This window comes from Phalacrocorax carbo, unplaced genomic scaffold (assembly GCF_963921805.1).
Source record: "Phalacrocorax carbo unplaced genomic scaffold, bPhaCar2.1 SCAFFOLD_36, whole genome shotgun sequence".
Lineage (NCBI taxonomy): Eukaryota > Metazoa > Chordata > Aves > Suliformes > Phalacrocoracidae > Phalacrocorax > Phalacrocorax carbo.
The window spans coordinates 339,952-362,081 of NW_026990495.1; the positions used below are offsets into that span (position 1 = coordinate 339,952).

The 22,130-nt window shown below is 49.3% G+C and overlaps 1 protein-coding gene across 1 annotated transcript; it reads right to left on the reverse strand.

Annotated features, from left to right (window-relative positions):
• Positions 1 to 10,369: 10,369 nt before the first annotated feature.
• Positions 10,370 to 21,893, reverse strand: LOC135311280 (E3 ubiquitin-protein ligase RBBP6-like). Its single transcript, XM_064440407.1, is given in 13 exon segments — positions 10,370 to 10,477; positions 10,479 to 11,547; positions 12,121 to 12,128; positions 12,384 to 12,560; positions 13,004 to 13,107; positions 13,857 to 14,029; positions 14,951 to 15,090; positions 15,581 to 15,677; positions 15,796 to 15,884; positions 17,722 to 17,766; positions 19,402 to 19,438; positions 20,189 to 20,288; positions 21,728 to 21,893. Coding segments are annotated over 13 exon segments (2,313 nt in total).
• Positions 21,894 to 22,130: the final 237 nt, after the last annotated feature.

Here is a 22,130-nt window from a genome sequence, read left to right on the forward strand (position 1 = left end):
GAAGAAAATTAGAGGAAGAGACAGAGCTCATTAGGGCTTGCTTTATTTTCATGAGACCCATGGTGTATTTGGCACCGGTTCCTTGAACCTCACGTACTGAGAGGAGATTGAACAAACCTTTCCATAAATCAAAGTCAGAAGAAGAAAACTGACGTACCTTGAAGCATTAGTGTGTCCCACTGAGGAGGGCCGTTACTGAGAAAGGCTCCCCAGGGACTCGTTAGGGCAGATAATTGGAAGCTGTGATTGCAGGGAGGCCAAGGTAATGTGCCGGCAGCTCAGATGCTAAGAAAAGCCTGCGTTTGATTCATGAAGCAGAAGGGCCAAGCCCTGAGCCCCAGCCCGGGGAAGGCAGATCCTGTCCCTCACACAGCGCTCAGGGCCCTTCCTGGGGCAGGGGGCTGTGGGGTGTGTGATGGTGAGTGACAGTGCCCAGCCTTACTGGGGTGTGCAAGGGGACAGGAGGCCCCAGTGCCTCAGGACAGCACGTCTCCTCATAGGCAGAGACGATTGCCAGAGCCACGGGGATAAAGCTTGGGTTCTCTTGGCGACTTCCAGCCTTGCCAGAGCTCTTTGCCAACTCTGCCGTAGGTTGTCCTATGCTGTCCCACAGCTGCTTCTTTTTCCCTGCACGCTGGAGACACCCACCTCGCTTCCCCACCTTGCTCTCACCTGCCATTGCCGTACGGTCACTGACGTCTGCCCATCCTCACGCTCCGTCCCTTGAAACAGAAAGAGACGGGCTGATCTCATCCTCCTTCGGGAGGACTTCATGTACCACAGCGCAAGCCTCTGAGGGACATTTCTTCCTCCTCGTGGCAACTCTCCACCTCCCAAGCTGCACTGCGTGGCAGTGCTTCTCTCTCCAGCTGTTTCCTCCCTCCAAGGAAAGCTCCACCACCTGGGGAATAACCCTTCAAGCAGGCGTCCCAGCGCGGCAGCCTTCCTGTGGCCTTTCACCTGAGCACACAGAAGCAACCTCACCGTCATCCCCGCAGGCTGCAGCCTTTCAGCTTCTCGCATAGACACGGCCAAGCTGCGTGCCTGCTGCTGCCCCATCAGGCCCCCGCGCAGCAGAGTCATGTCAACCGCAATAGAAGCCCCCCCCTTCCTGGCGTGAGCCCGGCTCCTTCGGCAGAGGGGATCTCACAGTCGCTGTGCCAGCCAGGTGCCTCCTGCCGGCCTCTCGGAGACGCTGGCAGGTGTCGGCTTAAAAGCCCGTATCCCAGCCATGAGTCAAGGGCTGGCCCATCAGCTCTTTCAGAAAGACGTGACCTCACCGTCCCGTTCCCAGCCACGGTCCTGCTCTTGGCATGTCACCTCCAGAGGCAGAAGTGACCTCGCAGGTGAGTGCAGAGGCAGTGGGATGGGCTCTGTGAGCGCTGACAGGGAAAAGACATGGGACAAACACCTCTGAGGAAGAAAAGGTCCAGGCAGCAAGGGGTGGTCAGGGAATGAGGGGAAATTAAAACCAGAAAAGCTGTGGTAAAGAGGGCAATGCTGATGTCTGGGAGCTGGCGTGCACAGCTGGGGAAGGCTAACACTTTCATGGGTACTCGGTTGTCTCTGCCGTTGCCTCTCTCAGCCAGACCCTCTCTGCATTTGTCCTTGTTTCTCCACTAGCCTGTGATATTGTTCTTGTTCTCTTGTTCTTGCTGTCAGGCTCTCTGGGGATGGGAGTTGCAGCAGCCAAGTCAGGCACTGATCTTGTGATTCCTCCCATGCAAGTGTCTCCATGGGAATGAAGTGTCCGAGCTCTCCCCAACTGTGGGGCTGTGGGCAAAGCAGTCTGTGTGGCTGGGGAATGAGCTCTGTGTACCTTACCAAGCTGCCCTCCAGCATGCAAAGCTTTCCTATAGCATCCTGGTGTTGTCTGAATCCCCCAAGGAGAAGCAGAGAGCTGCTCCAGCTGAAGAAATGCTTTTGGGTTTGTGAAATGAACCATGTGTGTCCTTGGTGAGAAGAGGGGTGCTGAGACCTTGCTCAGATAGGTTAAGAAAGGGTGAGACATTTAGTGATCCCTCTGCTCTCAGCAGTGTCTGGTTTATTTTCAGGCTAACATGGGAGTGTGATTCTCCTCTGATACCCAAAGATGTTAGTGCAGGACACTTGGGAACAAGGTCGTCCAGCGACCCTCACTTTACCCTAAGCCACAGTGAATCCCTTTGCCTCTCGGCAGGTCTCGCAGTCACTAACTCCAAGTGCAGCAGAAATGCAGGGGAGTTCTGACGTCAGAGAAACAGGCAGGGTCTGTGGGAAGGAAAAAAATCTCTAAAACTCCTTCCTGCCACTCTCATTCCTTAGCACTGGGAGTGTAGGTGCAAACAATTCTTCTGCAATAGGAGTGCTGACACCTCACAAATTCTGCATATCTAGCCTACTCCCCCTGCCACATTCCCACGTCCCCTCTGCAGCAGGGCAGGGATGACTCCTTGAGAGGCCACACACACAGCCTGGCAGTGCACAGAACACTCAGCCAGCACACAATGAAGGTCAAGTCCAGGATCTGAATGAAGTTTTCCCCCAGAGAGGAAAAAGGGTGGATTTGTCACAGTGGGAAAGCCTACATGAAATGGTGTAGGTTTGGATCAGAGAAGCCTGTCCTAACTTGTCACTGTCTTTTCCGCTCAGACCCATGCCAAGAGACAGCAGATGTCCAACAACAGCTCCATCACCCACTTCCTCCTCCTGGCGTTCACAGAGATGCGGGAGCTGCAGCTCCTGCACTTCTGGCTCTCCCTGGCCACCTACCTGGCTGCCCTCCTGGGCAACGGGCTCATCATCACCGCCGTCGCCTGCAACCACCGCCTCCACACCCCCATGTACTTCTTCCTCCTCAACCTCTCCCTCCTCGACCTGGGCTCCATCTCCACCACTCTCCCCAAATCCATGGCCAGTTCCCTCTGGGACACCAGGGGCATCTCCTACGTGGGATGTGCTGCGCAAGCCTTTCTGCTTGCCTTTCTCATGTTAGCAGATTTTTACCTCCTCACCATCGTGGCCTACGACCGCTACGTGGCCATCTGCAAACCCCTGCACTACAGGACCCTCCTGGGCAGGGTCCTTGCCAGGCAAACCCAACACTCAGGAAGAAGACACAGGACAGGGAAACACATCCCAGGGTGAAAATCTCCAGGCAGTAGGGGCATGAGAGGAAACCAAACCCCGAAATGTGGTGGGAGGGAGAATTCAGAAAACTCCATATTGTCCCCCGCCAAGGCAGAGACTTTCCTCTGAGAAAGCCCACTTGCCTCCTCTGCCACCCAGCAAAGCCTCTGCCCTCAGGGCTGTGGGGTCCAAGGCACCAACGACCTCATCTGCATCCAGAGCTCCAGCAAAGCATTGGTGCAGCTCTCCAGTCACATGCCCATTGCACTCTGGAGGGCACAGGGGCTGACAGCAACTGCTTGGCTATGTGATGCCTGGGCACTGGCGTGCACAGCTGGGTGAGGCTGTCCCGAGCGCTCGGCTGTCTCTCCGCTTGCCTCTTTCACCTACGCCACCACTGCATTTCTCCTGGTTTGTCCACTAGCCTTCGATATTGTTCTTGATATCTTGTTTTTGCTGTCGGGCTCTCTGCAGATGGGAGTTGCAGCTGCAGTCAAATGCTGATCTTGTGGGCCCTTTCATGCAGGTGCGTCCATAGGAACAAGGTAACCAGTGTCCCAGCTTCCCTCTAAGCTGTGGAGCTGTGGGCAATGTGGTCTGTGTCATTCCCTGGCAAAGGAGCTGACTCTCCCTTACTGAGAGACCATCATTAGGACACTTGGGGATCTCCTTGCTAAGTCCTTCCAAGCTCTGAGCTGCCCCCCATGTTGCAAATCTGTCCCATGGCATCCTGGTGGTACCTGAATGCCCTGTGGAGAAGCGCAGAGATGCTCCAGCCGAGGAAATGCTGTTGGGTGTGTGACATGAACCATGTGTGTCCTTGGTGAGAAGTGGGGTGCTGAGACCTCGGCAGTGGGTCCCTCTGCTCTCAGCAGTGCCCGGTGTCTTTTCAGGGTAACATGTGAGTGTGATTATTCTCTGTGTCAGAAAGGCACGAGCTCAGGGCAATCGGGAAAAAGGCAGAGGGACAGAAAACGTCCCCTCTCTCTGCGCTAAGCCACAGGCAATCCTCTTGCCTTGCAGGACTCGCTCTGTAAAACACCCCCTCTCTCTCACTTTTGTGAGTGTGGTTTCTTAGCACAGGGAGTGCAGGTACTGACAAGCCCGTTTCCATTAGGAGCGCTTTTATCTGACATATTTGAACACCAGGACTGAACTCGGCCCCCACAGTTCCCATGAACCCACTGCTGCAGTGCAGGGCTGACTCCTTGGGAGCCAGCGGGCTGAGGTCCTGCTCCTCATGGCACACTGAGCCAGCACCAACCAGAGCTCCAGCCGCAGAGCTGGACAGAGGTCGCATAGAAATAGAGAAGGGGTGGGGAGTGTGTAGTATGAGAAATGGCTTGGATTTCACTCGGAGAATTCTGCCCTAACTTGTCCTGTCCTCCTCGTTCAGTGCTCCACACCCAGAGGCAGCAGATGCCCAATGGCAGCTCCATCACTGAATTCCTCCTCCTGGCACTTGCAGACACGTGGGAGCTGCAGCTCCTGCACTTCTGGCTCTTCCTGGCCATCTACCTGGCTGCCCTCCTAGTTGAAGATGCCCGTGCTCGCTGCAGGGGGGTTGGACTAGATGACCATTAAAGGTCCCTTCCAACCCAAACTATTCTATGATTCTACAATACGCACATCTGGCCAGCGGGCATACGCGCGCGCACACGCACAGAGCGGGCACACACACACAAAACGCACACACAGAGGCAGTGCATGCATGCCCTACAGCACGCCTGCCTGCGGAGTGCACCCACCCCCACACACCGCATGCACGCACGGAGTGTGCACCCACCCGTCTGCCCACACGCACACTCACAGCCTACACCCAGTGATGCAGGCGCACACAGAACGCCCCTCAGATCCGTTCCCTTCTTCCAGCCGCCAGGGGCTTCACCTGACTGCCTTGACTTTTCAGCTATCATGGAGAGTAGCTTGGCAGCTACAGCAGCCAGTTCCTCAGGCCTCTGGGATGCATCTGGCCAGGTCCCTCAGACTTATGGGTGTTCAGGTTCTTCAGGTGGTCGCGAACTCGAGCTTCTCTTCCAGTGGGAGGGACTTTGCTTGCCCAGTCCCTGTCTTGCGGTGCCTGCACTCTAGAGGTGTGGGAAGAGAGGTTGCCAGTGAAGACTGAGGCAACAAAGTGGTTGAGTACCTCAGCCTTCTCCTCGCCTGTTGTTGCCCGTTGCCAGCCTTGTTGATCAAGGGGGGTACGCTTTCTTTGACATCCACTGGCTGCAGCGTGTGGTCATCCACAGTGCATGGGGGGCTGCTCTGGGAAAGAAGGGGTCTGATGGTGATTTGGTTAACAAATCATTCAAGGCACACCTTCCCTGAAGGGCCATACGCTGCTGCCTTCCCCGTTGCTCTTCGCCCACCATTTCTGTGCTTCAGCCCGAGTAACTGCCAAACAGAGGAGGTGGGAAATTTGCTATCTGTGCAGAGCGGCGATGGATGGTGGGAAGAGGGCTGGGTTTAATGGGGAGAGCATAGCTTTAGAGGAATCCAGCAGGTTTTGTGGGGGCCTCTTGATTTTTGCACGAAGCATGCATCACACCGCAAAGTTGCTGACTTAAAGCAAAGTGCTTGATTTCCTCCCTAATAAACTGTGACTCCCGGTTAGGAGAAAGAAGTGTGGCATCCGTCTCTCAGGTCTAACACTTGCTTCCTGATCGTGTTTGGTAGAATGATGGGAAATGTAGGGGCTTAATTCTGCGGGGACGGCTGAACCCTGTTTGGGGCGTATGGCTGAACGCGGTGGTTCAAGTGCCGGCTTATGCCCGCCAGTCTGGGTGATTGTATCGGCCTTGGCTGGCAGCTGTCACCTGCGTTTGGGCACACAGTGCTGTGTCCTGCTCTGCTGAGGACGGCTCCTCGTTCGCTTCCTGCATCAACTCGTTTTCCTGCATCCATTTGCCTGGGGTTTGCTCTTTTAAGACAGTGAAATGAACTTAATCAGGCTTCCCCTGACTTTGTGTCTTCTACCTAGTGAGCTGTTGGACAGAGTTTTGGAGAAAGAAAGGTGACAAGCTTTTGCTGGTGTGGTATTGTTATACTTGTGTGGTGGAGAGAATACTTAAATTGGTAGGAGAGAGTCAGCAAAAGCCCGGGCCTGTTGCATGTGCTGCCAACGTTTCTGCAGTTCCCCTTGTCAGGCGGCTCTTTAAAAAGTGTGTTTGAGCGCTAGATGTTCAGCAGCCGCCGGGCCCTGGCCCCAGGGCCAGTCAGCCTGCTCTGGGTGACAGTGCCTGAGCAGGGGGTTGGCCCAGATGCCTCCAGTGACTCCAGACGGCCTTTCTCTCCCTTGTGGCTCTGGAACTGGTGCTGCGAGGGGCCAGCGCTGTGGGTGCGCCGGGAACGTTGTCTTAACTGGGGTCTGCCTCTGTCAGGAAGGCTGCGTGTGTGCTCTGCACTGAGACACTCAGCGCCTGCGCCCCTCTGTCCAGGTACGCCAAGCAAGTGTAAAAAAGAGCGTAATTTCAGACAGAACGGACTTGAGGAACTTTTGCTAGCTTAGCCACGTTAGACAGGGACTGCAACTCCTGAATGCAAGAATAGTCGTGTTGGAGAATAACCCTAGGAGGTAGCTGGGTAAAGCGGCTCTAGTGTCAAATGCTGATGCGTGTTGGTCTTGTCTGTTTTTCATGTAAAGGGTAATGAAATCTATGGTGTGCATCAGATACTACATTTAATATCTTCCTTCTGAGACTCCGTGAAGAAAGCGGTGCTATTTGAACAAGGTAATTAAATCTGCCCTGATGAGTGCTCTTGAGTACAAGCATGCTTGGTCTGTTGCTTTCATGTTGCTTCCTATCATTTTGCTGTTCTGAGATGAGTTAGAGCAGCACAGACAGGGCACAGGTATTGCTCGTTGGGCTGTTAACTTCCAAGTGGTGAGTGGGAGTAAGGGTAAGCAAACTCAGGTAGATAAATCTGGCACTTGGCCACTGCCCATATGTTTTGAATTTATTCTGTAACTCCTCCTTCCACATTTATACATTACCTAATATAGGTTTTTAATCTGCCTGAGCGTTTCTCTGATTTTCACACTGATTCTTTTTAAAAGTAAAATGCAGATCGAATCTTAACTCCACTCTGCAGTTTTTGTCACTCCTGTTTTAAGGCTTTAATGAGCACCTTAATTTCTGGACTGTTTTCCATGTGGGTCTGTTGTCTGTGGGCAACTAAGTTGTATAGGTGTCGTGGTTTAGCCGGCAGCTCAACCCCACACAGTCGCTCGCTCCCTCCCCCACCGGTAGATGGGGGAGAGAATCAGAGGGGTAACGCTCGTGGGGCGGGATAAGAACAGTTTAATAATTAAAATTAAAAGAAACAACAACAGAAATGCAATGTAAAGGAGAACAACGAGAGGCGCAAAGCCCCGGGGGAGGGGGGAAGGGAGGGGAGAGGGGGAACGAACCGCCGAAATGAACCGCACGCGCTGCAGCCGCCCGCCGACCCGACGCCGCGCTGCTCCCGCGCTGCCGCTGCCCCCCCTCAATATACTGGTCATGGTGTCACGTGGTATGGAATGAACCTGCCATTGGCCAGTCGGGGTCAGCCGCCCCCACCACGGCCCCGACCCTCCCAGCCCCCCCCCCCCCACACGTGGCAGAGCGCGGGAAGCTGGAAAGGTAGGCGACCCCCACAGTGAGGAGAATTAACCCCTTCTCAGCCAAAACCAGCACAACAGGTTAGGACTGACTTAGAGGAACTCTGGTGCAAGGTGTCAAGCCGTTGGTGGATTAATACAGGGTATTTATCATGGCTGTCTGACTGCCTTTTAGTGTACAAGTAGATGCGTAGTCATTCAGAGAGTAAAGGAATGAGATTAAAAATGCCAAATTCAGGCTTAGAAAGAATTGGGGGGCGGGGATTGTGTTGTTCTTCTTGGTTTGTGGGGTTTTTTTTGGTGGAAGCATCTCTGATTGCCCTCTGGATATGCATGTGACACGCAGCAGGAAACTGAAACTGTTAATGGAGTATCATTTGTAATGGATTCTTGTAAAAGCAAATCTGAATTGAAAACATTAATGGTATTAAATTAAATTAAATTAAATTAAATTAAATTAAATTAAATTAAATTAAATTAAATTTATAATGGATGGTTGCATGTTTCAGAACTCTGGAACGGTATTTTCACGGACCTTCCTGGTTTGTATGAGGCAGAAGGGTAGCATTCCGATTCAGTGAGCTGAGACAGGTTTCCTGTGTTCATTCCCAGAATGAGTGGGCAGTGGCCTAGGAGAATATGCAAAGCCAGTGCCGAGCGTCGTGGGAAAATAGGCGGTTTCAGGAGCTTCTACAGGGAAAACTGAAGCGTGAAAACCAGGAAACCTTTTTGGAAGATGGTATGCAAAAATGGAAAAGGTTGATTTGGAGCCAGTTGTACAACAAAAAGTAAATCTTAAAAGGAAGTTTGAGCAACACTTGAACTGTGGCTAATTCTGCAGCACGGTATGGGCAGTATTTCTGCTTTGCTCGTAAGGGTCATCCAGACTTGGAGCAGCAAGAATTTGAATAATCAAAACGCTTTGGTAGCACTTTGAGTAGCAGAGAAGGTTGGAAATTTAATTTGATTTCCAGGCAGTCGGAAACAATATAAAGTTGTCTAGGTTACTGTGGGCACTTCTAAGATGAGAGCTCCTGTAGCCAAGAGGAAAGGTAAATTCTGTAGTAGACTGCCAGGCAGCGCAGTCACAGCAAGTGCTTGATATGGGAGAGGAGAAAACTTTGGGGCTTAGGGGTTTGGGTATTTTCCCCACCTCTGGGGGGAAAAAAACAACATAGGAAAAAAGGGATACCTTGTGATGCTCCCTTCTCTGTTTTATTGTTGTGTAAAACTTTGTTGTTGCTGTAAAGCTCCCTGTTGTCACTGTGTTGCATTTTGCACGGAGGCTGAAGGACAGCCTGTGTTCTTTTGTTGTAGAGCTTTAGTACAGGCGTCCCCATGTGCCTGTACCTCTGCCCTCGCAGTCGGGGTTGTCCTGGGAGGGGTTGCAGGTGCTGAAAGGTCTGTCTTGCTAAAGACCTTGTAATAAAGCTGCACGCAGACGGCTTTGCGTGTTCCAGAGCAGCGTGCGCTTCTCCTCAGCAGGAGTTAGTTTTTTGTCGAACAGGCTGCTGTTGGTTTTGGGTGGCTTTTAAAATGTGTGTTCGCATTCACGGAAGTGCTGGTGTGCATTTAAAACTTTTTTGCTCTCCCTGGTTGCTATTTTGATTCTAAATGAGGACTGGTGACTTTTACTTTTACTTTTACTAAGCTAGTATCTCCCTTCAACACTTTCTAAAAGCCTGTCCCACTGCTGATGGGCTGTGAGCAGTGGGAGGACAAGACTGAGTTTTGTCTTTTGTACGTAAGTCCAGGAAGTTTCTTGCATATAACTGATTTTCTATGTTTTCTTTGAGTTAATGGCTTCTACATAGGAAATGGCAATTGGTACGCTGGAATATTAGAATGCACCATTGCAGTTGAAGTGAACTCAGGTCAATAACTGTAGGAAATACAATAAACGCAGTGGCTACAGGTGTTGGTCATCTACTTCTGGTGGGCCTTTGTTTGGATGACCTACCTTGCAACCAGAGGGAAAATGAAGCATGGGGTAAGCTTGCAGGTTTTAAACTTGAATTGAAAAGTAAAAAAACTTGTGTCTTTTAAACAAACAATATGCATCCCACTTTGAAGATACTAGTGTGCAGAGATTTATGACTAGTGATTACAGATGGTGGTTTGACATCGTATAGTCCTGAAGAGATTAAAAATGGGAGTGGTTTAATACTCCTTCTAATGTCACAAATACCCCCCTCCCACCAGGATCCCTCTGTCACTGTGATTCTTGCTGGGGAGGTGTAGGAATTTTACCCTCTGGGTCAGTGCAGCAGCCTGAAAGGGAGATGTGATCGATGTGCCCTATTTCTTGGGAATGATCTCCTGCTTCCGTCAATTCTCTTGGGGCAAAGTTTAGGCTTGCCTTTTAAAGGAAATCTGACTTATCAATCCCCACATTTTTCCTAATCATTTTTGAGACATCTCTGTTAGCTCATGGTGAGACGCTAGTTAGAAATGTAACACAGACATGCCAGGGAACACACGAGGCTAAAAGAATGTTAACTTTATTGATGAACATGCGATTTGTGTTTATACAGGTGCGAGTAAACAAAGAGAACAATAGCCATGCAATTGCCCGTATTCCAGAAATGGCTCTAACTTGGCTGATAAGGCACTCCCCTTCTATCCTCCCCACTAGCAACTACTCGCTGCAGGACAGCATCAAAACACCCTCATCCTTTCAAGAGGAAGGTGTTTTAACACTGCCTGACTTTGGCTAGTCCTCCTTTGCCTTTTTCGCAGGAGGTTCCAGTCGAGGAGATTTGTCACGACCCGTGTCCACCTTCTCGTTGGAACCTTCAGCTGGTTTTACTGTATTGTCCGTCTTAGGAGGAAGAGCCACTTCTACTTTCCGCTTGGCCTTGTCAGTCTTTGCTTTTGGCTTATCCTTCTCTTCTTCCTCCTTTTCAGACCCCAGTCTGAAAGCACTAGACTCTGTTTCCATAGGCTCATTTCTCACAGGGGTGGCATCGTCTCTGCTTGGGAGCCTGAAGACAGACTCCGCTGTAACACCTTCTGCTGCAGCTGCCTCTCTTGGTTTTCTCGCACCTTCCAACAACTCAGCATTTGGAAATCCTTCATTCCGGTGCTTTTTATCTTTATTGCCTTTCTTGTCTCCCAGTGGTTTTTCCACCTCTTTCTTTTTTGATGTTTCAGGATCTTTGATGCCACGGCTCTCCCTTCCACATGGTTTTTCAGGGCAATTTCCAGCTGTATGATGGTTTCTGTGCCTCTGCCCAGCAGGATAATCCTGCCTACGTCCCTGAGCACATGGCAAATTCTCTCGTGTGGTGCCAGGTGGACCAAACCTACCTGGAGAAAAGTCCTCTCTGTTTTGTGGAGGTGGAGGTTGACCGCCAACAGCATAGCCCTTGTAAAACTTCTCACTCCGGTGTCTAGAGTTCCCTCGCCGTTCTCTGTATCTTTCCTTTTCAAATGGATCCCTCCAGTCACGGGATCTGCCCTCGTAAGCTTTCCTATCATATGGTGGAACCTCTCTGGACCTGTTAAAACACTCCCTTTCTCCTTCCCCTTGAGGTAGAGTCCGTTTAGTTGGAGACTGGCCCCTAAATACTGGAGACCTTGACCGTGAATGGTATCTTCTGTGCGGGGGTGACCTTAGCCTTGAATGGTGAGAGCCGCGTGACCTTGACCTGGAGCGATAGTTACGACTCTTCCCTTTGCCTCTTCTTGGATACGGCGGCGATCGCGGGGAGGAACGAGACTGGGAACGATTGAATAATCGAGAGTAGGAGTGAGTGGGGGAAGAACTGGATCTTGACTTGGTGTAGGTATACGAACTTCTACAGTAAGATGAAGCGCTGCAGGGAGACTTGGACCTGAAAAAAAACCACACAGAAAAAGAAAGAAAAAAGGGTCACACTCCCCAACTTTTTTCCTCTCAAATTTGGTTTGCTTTGTTTGGTTTGGTTTGGTATTTTTTTATCCTCTCTCCATGTGTTTATGTAATGATGCTACTGCAAATTGAAGAACTTGTTAGCATGTAAAGTTTCTGCTTCCAAGTTTCTAGCCTGGCTTTCCACTTGATCCTATAATTATATTCAATTTTCGTATGTGATTACGGTTTCCCGAGAAAGTGTTGGTTTTTGGCAGTCCCCTTGTCAGTCCTGTGCTGATGTTTTATTTTAAATAATCTTAGTGCAAGCACAGATCCCTTTGTTAAAGGCAATTCAAAGTAAGCCATTTCAAAATTAATTACCGCTTGTGTTCTCCACAACTACCTGTGCGTACTTATTCATTGCAAATCAGCTGTTGCAGGAGTTACGTGTTACGGCCTCCTTTAACCAGGAGTAGTAGTACAGTTACCGGTAGTAATGCATTGAATTTCTGTGGGACACTTACAGTTCGCAGCCTGATCCGCCACCTGCTGAGCGAATTGTAGTGGCTCTCACTGGATGACCTGTTGCAGTGGGGAGGGAAAAAGAAAAAAATCCCATTCAGTTTATCTGAAGATAAGACTTTTAAAGGAATTCTAAAGTTAGCGTTACTTACCCGTTGTGGGTATTGATTGTCCTTGGGGGCCCAGACGACTCGGCAGTGCTGCTTGTCTTAGTAGCGGAACCTGACGGCCCTTGGCAAAAAACGGTTGGAAAGAGTTGGAAACGAAGCTCTGCTAAAAGACAAGGATCAGTGCCTATGCTGAAATCAAACTAACCTTCTCCTCCAACAACCCGCTGATTGGCTGAGAGGAAGGTTTAGAAAGGTTAGCGGCCGTCACCAGCGCGGCGGGAGGCCCGACAGTCAGGAGTGGTGGTGGAGGTGGTGGCGGTGGCGGCTGCTGCGGCTGCTGCTGCCGAGGGTAGCCAGTTCCATTTTCGAAGTTGTTCACAGCCTAGAGGCAGAAAAACACGGACAAAAAGGGGATAGGAAACTTCAGGAGGCACACAAACAAAAGGCTCCACAGAGGAACATCACTCGCCTATTCCTGTAAATGCTATCAATCCTAAAATAAATCAGCAGGCAGGGGTAGGAACACATCGCATTAAGCGCCGGCATTAATGACTGGTAACTCAGGGTGTCTGTATTTAAAGCACTTCAGTGTCAACACCGAATTTGAAAGGGAGGCAATCATGTTAAAACTGTGACCTGAATTTGCCAGACTGTCTCTAAGGAGTTGTAAGCTTCTGTAACAAGGGATCATGCACTGGAGGAGTAAATGTAGCCTTGTCCAATTTAGCCCTGCTTCAGGAGCTGCCGATTCATGTTTTCTTCCCTTTCAGCTTTTCAGGAATAGACTTCTCTTACAAGCAGTTCACGGAAAAGCCATCACGTTACCTGGCGTAGGATCTTGTTGGCAGCTAAAGCATCAGGAGAAACATCGCTCTGATGACACGTTGGGCAGGTATGATCCTCAGAATCCAGTAACGCTGTTCTAATACCTGTGTGCAATTAGAGTCGTCAAAATAGATTTTAGCCAAACTAAGGACATTTTTGGGGTTCTCGTCAGTTATAAAACCATGTATATGATTAATGGGTGAAGATGATCTTGAATTGGGAACATGAAGCTCAAGTTCAGTAACCTAATAATTTTCTAGTATGCAGCCAATAACGGTACAGCCCTGATGTTTCACTCCTGTAACATCTGGAGGTGTGGAGTAGGCGGTGTCTTGATGTCTTGGCTCACCTTTTTTCCACTCTCTAGTACAGTGAGAAGTCACCAACCTCAGGGCTAGTGAATAAAAGAGACCTCAAAAACCCGTTAGCGGGTTTGAGTTCTGAAGGTTTCAGCCAACTCTCCCGTGGAGGAGAATGTGCATTAAATGCCCAAGTACCCGATTGCTGCAGACCACAGGAAGTCACCAGCGTTGGCTCTGTAATTTTGTAGGAGGGAAAGGGCTGTGGACAAACGAAATGCATTCGCTATCTAATAGTGTCATCACCGGCGCAGTTACGCCCTCTTCTCATACTCGTCCTTCCACGTGCGAAGGGGATTTAACGAGATACATAAAAAGGAGGAAAAAGCTTTCGGCCTTTCTTTTGCCCTTTATAGGAGAAGAGTCCTTTCCTATTCAGGCTGGGCTTAAGTACTACATAGAACCGGTGACACAGTAATTTCCTGATCTCCTGTTTCTGCTTTCAGAGGATCAGAGGTGATGTTTTGAATTAACAGCCATGGGGTCACACTTACATTCGTCACAATAACTGTTTCCACAGCAGGGAATAACAGCTGCGTCGGTCATTATATCTTTACAAAGGGGACACAGGAGCTCATCTGGAATAGGCTCATCGGAGGGGGAGGAGGAGGCCGGCTCTTCTGGTAGAAAGGGAGGCTTTTCCTTCTTTCCTCTGGCATAAGCTTCCCTGGAGCGGGGTGGGGAAGGAGAGAGCAAAAAGTTAAAGGTGGGTCAAGGAGAACTTTTCCAAGCTTTGGCTTTTCTCAGGGGAAGAGAACAGGTGGAATTCTTCTCACTCCACATTAGCCTTCTAAAACGTAGGCCACTAGTTGAAAGTCCTTTTCTACAGCCACAGGATGAGAAGAGGGAGGGGGAACAATTTTCCTGCTGCAGACCTCTCCCATTCATTGGGTCAATGGAGAAATCAGCTCAGACTAGGCAAATAATTTTTTGACAGCTAGAAATCGTGTGAAATGAATCCCACCTCTCCTGTGTTGCCAGAGGGTAAAAGTAAATGGCAGGCTGAGGATCAAGTCAGTCTCCGAGTAATGAAGTTTTGGAAATGGAAGAAGTCTATGTTAGAGCTTCTACAAAAGGAGGTCCATGGCAGAACACCAGAAGTGCCACCGAGTGCATTTTAGAGCAGCCGCTCTTGTCAGCACACAGTAGTATTTTCTTAGTTTATAGCAACAGGAGAACTGCAGCCTCTTTCACACAGGGGAGGTGATAAAAGTCAGAGGGGGAGGAAACCTCACTCCTACAGCAACTTGTTAACTTTTGCAAGGAGCCTTTGCAGCATCGGACAGAAGCAAAATGTGCTTTCAAAGAGAACGACTCCACTGCAAACACCTCGGAAACCTTTTGCAGAAATACTGATTCTTAGCCCGCCACAAGTTTAAGCAGCTTCCAGGGGCATGAAAAGGAGGAGCGTCCTATTTTAGGGCCTTGGGATTAGAAAGTATCACAGGTGTTAAGGTTAAGATGCAATGCCAGTGCTTCCTCCCCCGTAACTAGAGGTGCTGGCCCACTCGGCTGCATTGCCGCCCAGGCATCGACGCACGGTTCCTCTCCTTCGCTCCTGGGTCAGTCCCGTTAGTCCCATACTTACGCATTAATAATTGGTATGGCATATTTTCCCGTGCTGGTCAGCATAGCACCCTTTGTGTTGGGATCTTTCACCTCCACCATGAAACTCCTTGGAATGCCTGTGCTCCTCCTAATTCTGGGAACAGGCTCAAAAGTCTTGTCCTGGTAGGAAAAGAAATGCAGGCGTATCTCAAGACCCACACTTAAAACGACATCTCCGTGATTGTTGTTAAATGGCAGGGACGCTCAGCCAGAGGCTTGTGTCATTACACCAGGCAGATATCCAATAGATGGGGCCAGCAGAAACATCCTGGTTTTGTACGAAATACTAAAAACTGTGAAGTGTCTTTAGAAAGGGTTCAAACCCAAAATAAATTTCCAGTCATATTGAAATACAGAAAAATATGCATGAAAGTTGACAGAGAAAGATCTCTGGCTATGTTTGTTGTGGTGGCCTGGAAAAAAGAAAATTTTGCCTTGGTAATTGCAGGTGTCCCTTGAATTTTGAAGGGCTTTGCAACTTTGCCATGTAACCTCTCTATTTCACCCCAAGAGAAACACGTCTTAATATGCGTGTTCATGTGTCTGTTACCTCACTGCCAAGGTAAAAAACAAAAACGAAGTAACACCAGAAGTCCCCCCCCAACCTTACCCCGTTTGTTGGGCAGTTCTTTATATAGTGGCCAGGTTTTCCACAACGAAAGCAAGTATATGATGGCGGAGGTAGACCCAGGCTGTTCTTCATGTAACTAGAAGGTTTTTGGGAGAAAAAGAAAAAGGGGTGCATGTGTCTCTCTTGTTAAAGCAACCATCTCTAGCATTCCTCCGTAATCGTTGGGGAACAGATCTGGCGTTATCAACACTTACTTGATTGGATCATATGCACGGCAAGACTGTATCATCATCGCTTTTATTTTGTCTTCTTCGGAAGCGCTGGCTTCAGCCAGACTGGCAGTCTGTGTAACAGGCCGTTAGTCGACACACACGTTAGAAACACTTTAGAGCCCCTGCTAACTTCTTCGTGTTAAGTGAGCTAACTACGGTAAGCAAAACCTGCAGGTTTCTCCAGCTGGCCGTGTCCTTTTACCATGCAAATTGTAATACAAGCCTTACGCAGAACTAGATCTTCATATGAAGGAAACCAGCTGATTTCTTGGTTTTTGAAGTACTATTTGTTCAAACGTTTTAATTACACACTAGTGCAGATACCAGCAGGGTCTAAGGGAGGGACTGTACATTCTTTGGACCGTCCAGCACCAAGCCTTCAGATCAGCCACTCGTGACTTTGCTTTTAGGTGCATTCCTTCGCAAGAGCAACCAACTACTTTCAGCATTTTATTAAATGGTTGTTTCCTATACACAGTTTTTCCTCAACTGTAACATAATGCAGATCGACACCTATGAAATCATTTCCATTAACCGTGACAGAAAACTTCACAGACACTTGACTGATTTGCTTGAACCCAAGAGATGTACAAGACACATCCAAAACCCACAAAACATTTCTAGGGATAGGCGAAAGTTCAAATATGGCATTTCGTACATAGCAGTAATAAACCAGAGGACTTTTTACAACACATTGACTCCCTGCTGAGCCAGTCTGCGCTACAGAGGGTAGAGTAAGTCACAGTTTTGAGCTGCTCTGAGGTGTTGTTCCTGTATTGTTCTGAAATACTTCAATGTTCTCAAAAGCTTCAATGTGTGCACCTCTTGGACGGCTTCTCACATTTTAGAGTAAAACTTCACCTAAGTTTACAGAACCAAGGACACGTTTAGGGACAGCACTAATGCAGACCAGTTTCTTCTGGTGGCTACCTTCCAAATGAATTATTTTTTCCAATATTTTTGCCACGTGTCCACAATTTCATGTCTGTGGTGAGAGAGGGAAGAAGTGGCTAGTGGGGAGAGGTTTCTCTGTCCTGGGAATGAACTCCAGCCTTTCTTTTCAGAAGAAAGAACGAGCTCCTCTGCCTTAGGCCCTGCCTTCTCTGAGCTTTGTAACTTTAAAGCCCAGGCACTGAATTGGCTAGCACTACGCCTTCTCACAAGGCGCAATGACTAGTGCTTTCCCAGCCAAAGTTACACATTCCCGGGCAAAAACCGCCAGCAGCTCCACAGCAAAACGCGGCGTGGCAGGAGTTCCAGAAGGTCACCTCCTCCAGCATGCCACACACAGGCGTGGGTGTGTTCCTAGACACGGTTAGGGACATAATCACAGCGTACACAGTCTGCGTTCAAGGAAATCAGATTGTGTTGCCCACTGTATCTATACGACAGCTGATGAAATTGTGCAGCGGTCAAAGAATGGATCTGCAGCTCTGAGGACTAGAAATTCAGAAATAGCCCTGCAATTGTCCGTGTTCCAGGCACGCCTCTAATTTGGCTGCTCCACACCCCCTGGAATGTCCGTCCCTTACAGCCAGTGACATGCTTCTGTAAAAATAGCGCTCCTCCCCAAAGCAGAACTAACGGAATGTATGAAAAAGGGCAAACAGCCTCTGAAGTGCTTCTCCTTTGTGTCTTGAAGATGAGCACTAGTGCAACGTGACGTTGGTGCTGGTAAGGTTCTCCCCTTCTATCTCCCCAAAGTGGCAACTGCTCTTTACAGGAGAGGATCAAAGCATACACACATTTTAAGGTTAACATAAATACTTGACATTATTAAGAATTAAAGTAAAGCCTTGTTCGCATTACAACAGTTATACAGCTCTGGATCACAGTGCAAGATTTAAAAATATGAAGCAAACACTTTTTTTTTTTTTTTTGAAGTATTTGGTAAGAATATAGATATACCTGAATAAGCTGGGACAGAGAAGCAGATGCAGAGGAGTCATCCATCTGTTCACAAAAAATTAAACACATATTCAAGTTGTACAGTCCAAACATAGCAATAGTTAACCTCTACCGTAGTCTGAAAGTCTGCACGATGCGCTCCGAGTGTGACTGCAAGAGGCATTTCCGACCTCGTGTCATTTGCATTAGCTCAAGGCAAAGTCCAAAGCTACGCCAGCTTAAGAGTGCCCGTGCGGTTAATGAGAAGAAACTAGACTAACCAGACCCGCTTGAGATCAGCTTGTTGCTCCAGAGTATCTCAGAGAGGGAACCTTGTCAAATGGGTCAGGAAGGGTAACTGATGTACTGTTCAGCACGTTTGCCCAACGGCCACCTTCCACGGCCCTCCAGCCCTGGGTCTTTTTTTGTTTCCTTTATATTTCTACTGAAGTATTTCCTGCCAGTCCCTCCAACCAGTCAGTTAGAACCAACACCTCCATGAAACTTGTTTGCCACCCTAAGGCAATACTGCAGAAGAACTGGGGAGGGGCGGGGACACGACTCGACAACCCCCAACCCCCAAATAATCCAAAATCCAGAATCGACAGTCAATGTATAAACTGCCATTTCAAATGGAAGACTAATCAGAAACTAAAGGGAACTAAAGAAACTGAACAGAAGACTAAATCAAAATCCAGGCTATTACCAGTCAAGCATTTCCTTCTGTTACTTATTTATATTTCAGCAGCAGAAGGACAGTGTTTTCCAACCTGATGAAAAATGCCCCACAAAGGCCCCAGGCTCTAACCTTGCGCCAAAATTTGTACACTGGGTTTCAGGTATTTTCATTTGCAGACAAGCTATTAGATGAAGCTGCTGCATCAGAGAAAGCGGGAAGAGCAAATGCAGAACTTTAGAATACCACTTTGTGTAGCAACGATATTTACATTCAGGGCAATCTGTTAAAGACATTCATGTACTTGGAGGAGCCCAAACAATATCACTGCAAATAAACAGTTCCAGGAACAAATACCCAGGTATTCAAAGGCACGGAAAGGACTCGTTTAGCTGCCCAGAACTGTCCTCAGAACGTAGGGCGTATGTCAGTTTTAGTTTTTGTTTGAACCCCCACGTCAAAGCCAGAAACAGTACCAAGTTTAACAACAATGGTTTCTCGGTGTTTTTTATGAACGTTTTCAGAAACTGTTGGGCAAAGCAAGCAAAAACAGAAGCTAAGTGATACAAGGTGAAAATGGCAAAAATACACTCCGGAGCATTTTTACTGCAAGAAACACAAAGCGCACAAGCAGCTACGCCAACAGACACGTTACTAGCTGTAGACAGACAGATGGAGAGCACGGCACCACGTCCAGTTGTGCAAACCTTGAACCTACATCGCCTATAACCAATCGTACCTTATCTGTACAACACAAAGCCATTCAGGAAATAGCCTCGCATATTCAGGATGAAATACAATGCGTGACTGGGCACAAATACCAATAGTCCCATTAGAACTGTGCAAATGATGGCATTACGCAGTTCTTACTATGCTGAATCAAATCCATTGTCTTTGCAGCATAGGCTATGTTTTACTGGAAGAAATTATATGAAGCTACTGTTTGGAAAATTTCATACAAGGCTACGTTGTTCAGAATTCAGTGCAGTGTGCAGAAAAAGGTGTGACCCTGTGCTTTTACATACTGCTTTTGGTGTTCCGCTCACTGGCTCCATTCGACTTCTGGAAGGAGAAAGAAAGGAAGGTGATCAGAGCTTAAAATAGAGTACTTGTGCCCAACATCAAGCAGTGAAACAGGTTATAAAACCTGCCCATCAGGACATTGTTCGGATAATCTAGTGAATGTGGCCATCTATTCATACACATAAACTGTTCTCATTCTCAAATTCTCACATTCAGTGCAACTAAAAAAAACCCCAAAATCCCAAAATGACCACAACAATCCTGTAGGCAGGATCACGTTTGAGTAGCTGTAATCTCAACCAATACACCCCAGATCTGGGGCCTCAGAGTACCTGCCATACCCTGCCTCCTCCCGCAAATGCAGGAAATAGCCAAACACTGACAATCGGGCTCCTCTGGGATGGGAACAAATTCTAAGCGTACACTACGGTGCGTATCTGTCTTTACTCTGAAAGCAATACAAGCAAGCCCATAGCATAAGGCATCTCTCCACCTGGAGGAAACAGCATCTACAGCTCGGGTCTCAGAACAATCAAGCCCAAGAACAAACCCAACAGAATCATCTTAGAAGTTACCGTTGTTGGAGCCTGAAGCCCATGTCCCAGCAGGCCTAAAAAGGTCAGTCTGCTTTGGGACAGGTCCATTGAAACCTACCCCAGGACAACAAAAACTAACAGCCGCTTTAACAAGGGAGATGCAGTTGGAACGCCACTGGTAAACTAATATCCATTAAACCAGTGACCTCACTGAACCCCCTAGCAAAGACTACACCGCTTTACGGATACTCACGTAACAGAGGTTCTGCTGGTAGCTTTAACTCCTCCAGCAGGGATCCTTCTGACAATTACCGAGGAGTTCCTCGGAATCAGGGCGTCATCATCTGTGTATTCTGAAAACAACATCAGTACAGAAAAAAGCAGTAGTCAGTTTGTAAGAACGTATATCAGTATGTCATTACACAGCACTTCAGAGAATCCCTTTACAGAGAGAAAAGCAACCTTTTATAGGTAACACCGACTTTTATCGTCTCAACACACTCAACAAATGCAGATCAAATTAAAAGGAGGCACAGGCTTTTTGAAGGGACTTCTGCCTTTGCAGAACATGACTCCATGGGCAGATATTCCACTGATATTTAAAATCCTGTTTTCTTTTCGCTTAGGTTAGCATTGCTTCTGTTACTAGATCTCCATTATGGAAAGTTACAGTCCCGGAACTGTAAAAGGTTAGAGTGCTCAGAAAAATCTGAGCAAGTCGGCCATCTTCACTCAAGCTCCACTTTGTTCTTTCCAAGATCAGGTCAACATTTAGTCAGGGCTCCTGCACGGGCAAGGTTATAAAAGAACAGTACTCTGTGTGCACATGTAAGGATTTCAGAGACGGGAAGCACAAAAACACCCCCAAAAAGTGCCCCATCCCCCCTCACTGGGGCAGGATGGGGCAGCTCACACGCTGGCATCGCAGGGCCACCCGTACTGGCTGCATCCCTTCCCCTTGGGCAGGAGATTCAGCTCCCTGCAAAAACAATGCTTGGGAAGGGAAATGTGGGCATGGGAAACCGTTGGGATAGGAAACCATCACGGGTCTGAGAAATCACTGTGGGGATGGGAATCCATCGTGGGGATGGGAAACCCTCACCGGGATGAGAAATGAGCATTGAGGACAGGAAACCATCAGCAGGATGGGAAGTCATTGAGACGGGCAGTTGCTGTGGCATGAGAAATGAAACCCTGGCAGGGCTGGCTGAGGCAGGTGCTGGTGGAATGATCGCCATGGGGACAGAACCCCAGAACACTCTTTGCCCCAGACAAACCCCACACTGACCCGCTGCCATGGCAGGTACAGCAGCAGGCTCCTGCTCCTCGTGGTGCTCCTGCCCTCCGGGTAACCCCCCAAGGGGCTCTGCCCACCAGTAGCTCACCCCACCACCCCTCTTTGCTTCCCCCAACAGAGAGGTTCCCTCTGCAGCTGCCGACGGCATCGGAGGTGTCCGACATGCGCTTCACCACCACGGCCATGCCGCCACCGGTCAGTGCCTGTGTGCTGCCCTCTGCCCCAGGGCTGCCGGTGTCCGGTGAGCCTGCCCGGCTCCACACCGTCACCTACCAGCGGGGCCAGCCCACCGTCTGGCAGGTGGTGCCAGGGCCCCTGGGGGCGCCGGGGCAGGTGGTGCAGGGCCCCTGCGGGTTGTCGCTTTCCGCAGTGGTGCAGGTCCCCACTGGGGTGCAACTCCCTACTGGGGTGCTGCTCCCCCCTGCAATGCAGCTCCCCGCCGGGGTGCAGCTCCGCACTGGTCCCCGAGGCCCCGCGCCCGCCGCCCCCACGCACCTTCTTTGGTCTGGGCGTTGGAGATCTGCAGGTCGCTCCTGGTCGCCTTCAGCTTCTCGCGGCCCATGATCTGGCGCTTGAGGTCGCGCAGGGTGATGTGGAGGCCGCTGAAGGTGACCGTATCATAGTTCAGCCTGGAGAAGAACTTGTAGTGGACACAGGACATGGTTGGGGCCAGGCGGTGCCTGCTCTGGGATGGCGCCTACTGCAGCACGCGGTGTCATGGTCCTCTTATATGCTCAGCACATTATGAAGAAAGACCTGCATCATGTGGGTGTGGCAGCCCCGCCCTCGTTGCCCTAATGCCGAGTGGCCCTTAGGGGAGGGGGTTCCAGCAGCCCCGCTGTCCTGTCACCCCCCAGGTCTGTCGCTGCCCGGTGTCCTGTCACACCCCGAGGTCTGC